This window comes from Neltuma alba, unplaced genomic scaffold (genome assembly GCF_004799145.2).
Source record: "Neltuma alba isolate B1F8T4 unplaced genomic scaffold, ASM479914v2 tig00011711_pilon, whole genome shotgun sequence".
Taxonomy (NCBI): domain Eukaryota; kingdom Viridiplantae; phylum Streptophyta; class Magnoliopsida; order Fabales; family Fabaceae; genus Neltuma; species Neltuma alba.
Window position 1 is genome coordinate 51177 of NW_021636346.1, and position 10081 is coordinate 61257.

The 10081-nt window shown below is 32.7% G+C and overlaps 1 protein-coding gene across 1 annotated transcript; it reads right to left on the reverse strand.

Annotated features, from left to right (window-relative positions):
- Nucleotides 1-3968: 3968 nt before the first annotated feature.
- LOC114717193 (probable serine/threonine-protein kinase PBL23) lies at nt 3969-9867 on the reverse strand. Its single transcript, XM_028902290.1, has 5 exons — nt 9744-9867; nt 8369-8550; nt 8087-8276; nt 5374-5789; nt 3969-4286 (listed from the first exon to the last, which is right to left on the reverse strand). Exons 1-5 carry the CDS (start codon nt 9865-9867, stop codon nt 3969-3971), a joined length of 1230 nt encoding a protein of 409 aa, XP_028758123.1.
- Between the last annotated feature and the right edge of the window lie 214 nt (nt 9868-10081).

Consider the following 10081-nt stretch of genomic DNA (forward strand, 5'->3'; position numbering starts at 1 on the left):
GTGGTGGACCACGGCTGAGCAAGAACGGACGGAAATGGGAGGCGGTCGACCATGGCGGACTGCGGTGCACGACGGCAAGGCTCCAAGAGCTCAATGGAGGAGTTTAAACGGTGGGATAGTGGCGGGAATGGCCGGTAATGGCAGTTTTACGGTGGTGGGGCAGAGGGGGACCACGACGCACTGAAGAAATGAGAAAGAAAGTGAAGAGAGTCGAGCGGCCGCGGGGGTTTGAAGACACACTTTCCACGGCGGTTTTCTTAAAAACCGCCGTGGAAAGTCATACCCTCTTCAACTTATTTACAAAAATGCCACCGCATTTTTTTCCATTTCGTTTTTCTGCTGAACCGCCGTTAGTTTGCGACGTTAAAAGTCTTTTTTCTAATAGTGGTAGGAGGATTTGCTTCTTGTGTTTAAAGTAGAAGCCTGCTTCCTTTTGCTTCTCGACAATGCTTTCGTTCTTCTCCCCCATTTCACGAGGTTGCTATTCGGTGCATTCAAAACGTTTTGAATCTTTTAGTCTACGTGGCAAATTTAGTGTATGCTGAATCACAGTCTAGTCAGCCCTCATTAACTCTGAATTTAACGATAGGCATTAACACTTATAACAGAGGAAGCTTCAAAGATTTATTAAAAAAGAAAGGGGAAAGTAATCTGCCACTCCTTATAATTTCATTCAGTTTTTAATCAGGTCCCTCTAAATTTTTTTTTATTTATTAGATCCTTAAACTTATTTTTGTTACAAGAATTAATCCCTCCGTCTAAAAGCCGTTAAAACACACAAGGCGCCTTGTAACGGCCGTTGAAGTGTGAGGCCATGACGGCGACCATATCTGATGAATGTTCGTAGCAATCTTCTGATGGTCCCCATTCCTTTAGCTTCCAGCACTTGGGGTTTTTGATGTGACTGTCATTTCTGCTTTAAGTGACTTTAGTATGAAGCAAAATTTCTCCTTTCTACCATTGTTGTTAGGGTTTTTGGCTCTCTGAATATATCATTATCCTTATCATCGTCAAAGTCATTGGAGCTATCATTAGGATCATTCTCCGGCTTGACAAGAGAGAGGCCTATCTCCATCTAATCCATCCCACCCAAGAGGAGTTGAACCAAACAACAAACAAGTTACGCGCCTATGGATGTCAATGCAGTATCACTTTCGAAGCTTCTCCCATCTTATGACTGCAGTGAACGACGATTTTGGGTGATAATGCTCAAAATATGCTCAAAGCCATCTCAACACTCGAAAAAGAATTTTGCAGTTTAAGTTTTTGTGCTTTGGAGATAATGATTGCCGTGCTCTGAAAATTCTTCTCAAAAACCAAAGAATAGGGTGGCTTTGGAAGTGTTGATGGGGATCGAATAAGTATATATAATATTCATATATCTTGCATCTTTCATTCTGATTTCTATAACTAAGCCATATTCAATGGTTAAACATTCATATATATATATATATATAAATATATAGATATATATGTATGTATGAATTGTACAGGATTTTAGATAGCAATAAAGCAACGGAAGATGACGACCGAAGTGACAGTGATGGAATTTACAGTGGAAGTGGAAGTACTTGGAAGGGTGAGGCAAAAGAATCCATTAGGCCTGAGAGGATTATATATGCAGGAGGAGAGAAAAAACTTCATTGTTTACAATTTCATACGGAATCATACCTTGACCCCGCGCTTACAGAGGGGAAAGACCCATTGGCCGCAAGAGTTCTTTTGGGTCAAAGGATAATACTTGTCCAATCCTTCTTTAACACCTGGATGTTATTCAGGCAACTCACCATGTCTTAACGTTGTTTGTGGCCGTCTTTTAACAGCTCTTGATGGAAGGATTAACACTTTTTTTTTTTGGATACGCAAATTTTTGGAAAGGGTTTGGGCTCACCTACAATCCAAGGACAAGGCGAAATCTCCCTGGAAGGATTAACACTTATAACAGAGATAACTTTAAGGATCTAATAAAAAATAAAAAATTTAGAGGGACCTGATTAAAAACTGAATGAAAATATAAGGACCTGCAGATTACTTTTCCCAAAAAGAAACTACAGGAACTTAATTAAAAATTGAGTAGAACTATAAGGACTGGGAGATTAGTTTTCCCTAGAAATATACATATATACTTTTTTTTATTCAATTTACTTAGTCATGCTTCTGTGCTCTTTTTCCAACTCTTATTATTTGTGAATGTTGTTCTATTTTGTTATTATCAATTAAATAGTAATATTTTAATATAGCGGGTCCAATTTCAGTCTCACAATTGACCATTGACCGAATATGTTAATTGGTTCAGTATTTAATCTGGTTTTTGATTCCTTGATATTTAATCTTACATATAAATATATATATATTTCTTTATATAAAAGTAAAAATATGAATTGAAATTTGTATTTTATATATTTATCACATTCTTTTTAATAAGATTAAAGTATACATGCGGTTCTATAACTTTACACAAAGTTTTAATTTAGTCTTTTAATTTTGAAAAGTATACATTTAGTCCTTTAACACTAAAATTATTAGGCTTAAAAACTGATTATAAAGAATAGAATTCAAGTAAAATACATTTAGTGGAAAAATGATATTAATAAAATTGAAAATGTTTGAATGGTTTTTTTTCAAAATTACTTTTTATATATATAAATTATTAAAACACTAAATTTTCCATATCTAATCCCTCAACTTTATGAAGGATTTCAATTTGGTCCCTTATATTTAAAAAATAGATTTTTAGTTTTTTGACCCTAAAATTATTAACAAAAAATGATTGAGGCTTGAAATGTTGATAAAATATTCTCAAATGCTAATATATTAATTTAATTTCCAAAAAAATCATGATTGTTATAAAAAATATCATTTAAGACCAATAATTTTAGGATTAAATGACTAAAAATATACTTTTTAAAATTAAGAGATCTAACTGAAACTTTGTACAAAGTTAAAAAACTAAAAATACACTTTAACCTTTTAATATTTGATACTCCTTTGATTCTTAATATATGACCTAATTGTTGAGTTAATTTTAATTATAAATATAAGACCTATTTCTCATATTTGTCAATTTTTCCTAAATTATCCCTTGAATACTCTCTCAACCATAATCAAGTAAGTGAGGGAGGAATAATATTAAAGAAAGATGATTATAGTATTTTAAGAAAAATCTTTCATATTTTTTATAATTAACTAACTTACTTAACTTTTTTAATATAATTAAATTAGTTAAATAAGTCTTATATTGAAAACCGAAAGAGTGCCTAAATGGAATTATGAAAAGTGAGCACACCATCTTGGGCTTTTGCAAATCCAAGGTTCTTTTAGGATAACCTTCTTTTGCTCATTGTTTTATTTTCAACTATCATTCAGGCCCAAAAAAAATTATTTTCAACTATCATAAGAGAATTACGTAAGCGTTGCGTTTATTTTCTGAATTTGTTCAAATTATGGATTTTTTTTATTTTCAAAATACACACAAACCTCCCTTAATAATTGAAGGATAAGTTATATAATTTCAACACAATTCAAAAGAACCGTATGAAATTTATTTTTATTTCCAGAAGATTTTTTGAGTTTTAAAACTGAAAAAGAAATCTATAAAATTTAATTTATTTTTAATAATATCATATAAGTTTTGGGGGGAAAGTCCCAGAAATGTTAGTAAAATGAGGCAAAGTTTATGTTACATTTTGGCGAGATTTCTTCACAAAGTTCTTTTGAAGATATAGGATATACTGATTACTTAAATCAGCATTTCCAAAATTTCATCCTCATTATGCTAGCGGCTGGGAAAAGGTTTCGTCAGTTGCAAGAACGGTGAGCTGCAATATGAAGAAAATTAACAGATTGGTTGAAAAAAATCTTCACTTGCAACTATTATATATATACTACCTCTGCTTCTAATTAGGACAGAAGGCAGTTACATGTATTAATTTAGTAATTAGGACCGAAGGTAGTATATGTGTATTAATTTAGTAACCTTGTTTCTTCCGATCAAGAATGCTATCAGATTCATAGCCTTCAGTACTACAGTCCCCGTCGTCATCCTCAGTAGAAGAGTAAAAAATATGTTCATCACTTTCTTCATCATCACCTTTCACATTCTTCTCAGCGAGGAACTCCATTGCAGAGACTACGTCGCTAATCAAAGGCCGAGTAGAAGCTTCCTCCTGGAGACACATCGCTGCAACTGCTAGCGCCTGGTACAACCCCTTCATGGGGTAATCATCTTTTAGTAAGGGATCGGCAATTAATGTGAACTTTCTTTTGTCTTTCAATAGCGGTTGCGCCTGAAAAAGAAGATTGCAACACCAACCACAGACCCTCAATTTTTTTTGGTTGATTCTTAAAGTTTGTTGCATGTTGAACAGTAAACATAATATAGCAAAGAAATTTCAATAAGATAATAAAAATACAACAGACTATGTATTTATTTGTTTTTAATATCTTCTGGAAAGCAGATTGTTTTCTTCTTTTGATGCCCGTTGACCGTTAAACATGATCAGCCTCGAAAATTTAATTTGTGCACATTTAAAGGGTCTTCATGTGCCAAATGTCGACATGTTATTACACAATTTTTTTTTTTAATGTAAACTGTATTCATCAAAGTCCAGTACAAAAAACAACAAACAGAGCTAGGTCTCAATATCAAACTCCTCCTCTCCTTGCATGTTATTACACACTTTCGACGCAGAGATATGGCAGGATAAAAAAAAAAAAAGATTAACTTTTTTAGCCTGAGATCACTAAACTAGAATAACTAGATTAAAGAACAAAGAAAGAGGATATTGAAAAAACACACAGCACAATGAGATGATAAAGGCTTTTTTCCGTAAAGTTTTTGCTGCACTTAAAATAATTCTAGATATCTTTATCAAATTCAAATAGATATATACTCCCTCCACTCCTAAATATAAAATCTTTTTTGTAGTGTAAATTGCACTACAAAAAGAGTCTTATATTTAGGACCAGATGAGTATTTTTTTAAATTGTACTGCATCTGGTGCTAAATATATATAAGAATTAGTTGAAAATTTAATTTGGTTATAAACATAAGATCACAATTTTCTTTGTTTCTTATATTTATTTATTTTTTCATAGGGTAGTCCCCAAAATAAATGGATATACTAAAACATTTTCACTCTATTGCACATGATTAATGATGGTATTTTTGAAAGGACACCACCTATTTCTTATAAATAATTAACTTAACTAATTTTCTTAATACTTGCAACCTAATCATCTAGCTCTTATATTAAGGATTAAAGCTAGTAACATATGAAATGCTGATAAAGTAATGCTAATTAATTATAACTTTATGATCACTGAATAACAAATATACTCTATTATGGGCTAGATAATGTGATGATGTTTAACATTCAATAAGGTTTGAAGAAATACCCAAAGGACTAAATTTTGCTCTTCAGTTGGCCTTGAATGATCAATCACTCTTCTTCCGGATATCATTTCTAAGAAGACAACCCCAAAACTATATACGTCTGATTTTGTACTCAACTGCCCAGTAAGCGCGTACTCAGGAGCACAGTAGCCATAAGTTCCCATCACTCTTGTGGACACATGGGAGTGTTCGCCAGTTGGACCAAGTTTTGCTAGCCCAAAATCAGAAAGTTTTGGATTAAAATCTTCATCCAATAGTATATTTGATGGCTTGAAATCTCTGTATATCACTGGTGGGTCTGCTACCTCGTGTAAATATTCAAGTCCTTCAGCCGCACCCTGAGCAATTTTCATTCTGGTAGTCCAGTCCAACGGCTTTTTATCTTCAGTTAATTCTGGCAATTTTTTCGTGGGTCAAATAATTTTCTTGATGCAAATTACTAAACAAGATTTCATAAAATATATTTTCTCGATCATTTATTTCATGAAGTTGATGAATGAGCAATGGATTTTTTTGTTACTTATAACTTGAGAATAGTGTAATTTGTGACAAATTATATATATATATGTGTGTGTGTGTGTGTGTGTGTGTATTGATTATGTCCAATTTATGAGTTTTAGGCTTAAGACCTTTTTTTAAAAAACCTTCAAGACCCAGTGAGTTTAGATGCGCACTAATAACTATATAATTTGCTAGTTTACTCACTTCCTAAATTATATATCATTTATCATTGTTGGTTTTTTTGTTACCTTATCATTTTTTTCCTTTTGGCTAAGGGTGAAAATAGGCTAGGTCCTTGATAGGGGCCTATGGCCCAGCTTATAAGCCTATAGACTTGGCCTATTTCGTGTTTTTTTAATTAAATTTGTGTTATTATATATTATATAATATAAATCAATTTTATAAATTATTTATAAAATCATAAACTTTAGTTTGATCTTGAGTTTCACATCATAACATTTCTATATAAGATCAGTCCCTTTTCATTCATCACTCATTCACCTTTACCACTTTCTTTTTTGATCGTTCAATATAGTAATGGTAGCTCAATTCCTCTCTCCTAATTTTTGTTGTTTGCTAAAGCATAACAATTATTGTAAGTCTATTTCGGTGATACCTAAATGAAATATTATAATTTTAGTAGGAAAAGTTTGCCCAATTTATGTAGGAAAACCAAATGAAGTATGCTAGTTGTGCTTGGTTAATTTTATAAAATATATCTATTTAGTTAATAGATGATTGGTTTTTCTTATTTCTATTTGATCCGACAACTGTTGTCACTATGCATTTTTTTTTGGTTTTTCTTGCTAGACTCTTATATTACAAGTGAGAATGGATTATAAACTTTTAAGACATAATTAAATAGATTGGGTTATATATGAATTTGGAGACATAAATTTTTAAATCTATTTTAAAGCCTACATTTTAAGTAGATTTTTAAACAGGTTTCAAGCCTTGTCAGGCCTTTTGAAGGCCCAAGCTCAAGCATTAAAAAAAAAAAAACCTATATACAAGCTAGGCTTCAAATATTTATTGCAAGCTTAGGCCTACTTAACTAAAACCTAATCTAGTCTAACTTATTTTCATCCCTACTTTCAGTTTATCAACATGGCTCAAAGCTTAAAGATCCGAGTATTAACTCCAAGAATTGAATTTCTAATAAACAAAATATAAGAAAATTAAAGTGTGACTAATAGGGGAACAAATTAATTTGGAAATTTGTCAGATCCACAGAAAGAAGTCGATGGCGAACAAGATTGCATGCAAGTTAACATAGATCAAGCTCGGAATATACCTTCTAATGATGGTTTTAAGGCAAGGGTAAACGTGTGCTCAAACACCCACGTGAAAATCTATTAAAGCTTTAACCCAAAGCCGGTCTAGCCTGTTAAAAATTACATATCTATATCTACAGCGGGAGGCCACACACATGCATGATTATTTTTTCATTGAAGATTTAGAGCCAATGTGCCTAAAATAATATATATATGTATGTATATCATAATTGAGTTAGTAAAATGGACTTGAGGCTTATTTTGATAAGTTAATTGGATTAGCTTATCAAAATCAGCTAAAGTTAATTGGATTAGCTTATCAAAATCAGCTAAAAATTGATTATTTTCCACACATCCTCATATTTATCTCAACATTTTCTCTGCAACTCTTCCTTACTCCCCAGCTCAAATCATTTCTTCTAATTTGAAACAAACTCCCCCTTAAAGCTTCAAGGCAACTTTTCCAGAATAGCTTACGTGACTTCGGGCCGGGTCAGGAAACCATTATATGACCAAACAAGAATTATCATATCTCTGTAAAATATTTCTCACGAATGTATATGAGTGACGGGGCAAACAGATTGAGTGGTTTTTTAAATGAAAAATTAAAATATCCTCTCACTGTTCTTATCTGACAAGTATTAATTTCTTTGCCACTTTAGACAATGCAATTAATGTGGCAATAAATTTACCCCCATTGCTAACACACCGTTTATTATTATTATTTATTATTATTATTATTATTATTATTATTATTATTATTATTATTTTGCCAGGAGGACTTATTCCTCAAACTTCATATAATATTACATTAAAACATGTATAGTTGAAGCTAACAAAATTGTTGCATTTCTTTTATGCATTGCTAAACTGTCTTAACTATGCAAAGAGAATGTGAAAAGTTCATTTTACTTACCAAGGAGGTGATCTTCTAAAGAACCATTGACCATGTATTCGTAGACTAAAATTCTTTGATCACCATCAGCACAATAACCTACCAAATGGACGAGGTTGGGGTGGTCCAAGAGACTTAAAAGCAAAACCTCGACGAGAAATTCTCTGTTTCCTTGAAATCCATTCCTATCAAGTTGCTTCACCGCAACAACCTACGAGTCAAAAACACTATTTACAACTTCAAACGGATCTCATCCTTAATATATGATCAGCCAAAGCCTTAGAGAGTATAGCATAGTTATACTTGATTCGTGCTTTCCAGATATCCCTTGTATACCCTGCCAAAGCCTCCTTCGCCAACTAGGTTATCTTGATGAAAATTCTGAGTTGCAACGCATAGCTCTCGATAGCTGAAGATTTTAGCAGTAATATTTCCTTTTCCAATCTTCTTAATTTCTTCCGTTATGTATCTTTGCCTGCTGGCATCTGTGGAAGTTTAAAAAATAGTGAGTTTTGGTAAATGTTCCCAAAGACCCTAACCCACTAACTTATGGCACCAAAAAAAAAAAAAACGAAGGAAAGAAAAGGATAAAGATTAACAACAAAAGAAAACATTAATTGAAGTATAAGTAAGGAGGTTTATCAATTAAAATGGCATCTTTTTTTAGTTTTGACTAGTGAAGGGAGCCACCTCGAATTCTATGTATCATCATATACCAAAAACGACCTCGTTACTATTCTTTCATGGAATGGGAGAAAGGAAGACATATCTAGTTTATTCTTTTTGCTGATGTACTGAATAATATAAAACAAATGAACATATTCAAGGATTAATATGATGCAAATCGTCTGCAGAATGTTCAAATTAAATATGAATATGAATATAAGGTGGCGACACATTAGTGATTATCAATGCTCATGCTTTATTTGTTCACACATCTTAGAAATCCCTTAGTTCTGACAAAGAACATCATGGATATCGAACCTTATTAATCGGAACCCTATATTATGTAACCGCAGAACTAATAGCATAGATAAGCAACATGCTTTAACGTCAGCATTTTGCCGCATCTGTACCGTTGAAATGCACATCATTAGAGAACTTAAATTAATACTGCATGGAGCAGCCTTCACAAACAAGAAGTGACTTGTACGAGAAGCTTAATGAAATCTTACCAACACAACGCATATATAATTTCATTTCCAGGCCTTCATATTGGGAGAAGTAGAATAATATTCCAGACTACATTGCTAATTTCCGATGAAAATAACAGAGTTCAAGAGAGTGGACATTTGGATTGTAGTTGATTGATTATAATGATGGGTATGATTATCTAATTTCTCCCTCATTATGTTGGCTGTATATCAATAAAATTGTATCAAACAATATATCAATAAATTAAACATATAATATTAATAACAAATATGCATTCATGATGGAACACAATTTGATTAAGGGACTTGCGTCATCTTCACATCAATCATTTCTTTCTTTCTCTTTCTTATCTTTTCTTCGCCCGTCAGCTTAGCCGTTGAATCCTTAGCTTGTACAAAATGTGCTAAAGAATTTTTTGTGCACGGAAGGGAAACCACCGATCTAGCTCATGTTTTTGGTAATTAAAAAAAAAAAAAAGAAACAGAACCGCTACACCATTTGCATAAATGAAGAGGAAACTAACCACTTTTAAAAGAAATGTTGGCAAATGAGGCTATAGATTTTGAAGCATGGTACTCCTTGCTGCTCTTCTGCAATGTCTTCCGGTTGGTCCTTTCTTTCGTTGCACAACACGGAAAGCAACTCATTTTCCAACCCTAGATTTTTTATTCCACCAAGGCCGCATCCAAATTCTTACACTTCTGTATCATCATTTGGAATCATGCAGGTTTTGCGTATTCTAGTAGCCCTCGCTAATCCAGAATCATCATTATATCACGACGAATCTTCTTGATTCAAACCTTGACCCCAGAAGAATCAGATAGAAGACCCTTCTGGTTTCACAGAGACATTTCGAAATGA

Bases quoted from the DNA above. Each gene is read 5' to 3' on its own strand.
- LOC114717193 (XM_028902290.1), bottom strand. From the start codon at position 9,867: ATGAGTTGCTTTCCGTGTTGTGCAACGAAAGAAAGGACCAACCGGAAG. The intron at 8,551-9,743 runs GTTAGTTTCCTC...AAACTTCCACAG, and splicing joins CAACATTTCTTTTAAAAGTG to ATGCCAGCAGGCAAAGATAC. The intron at 8,277-8,368 runs GTATAACTATGC...TTTGACTCGTAG, and splicing joins ATCTGGAAAGCACGAATCAA to GTTGTTGCGGTGAAGCAACT.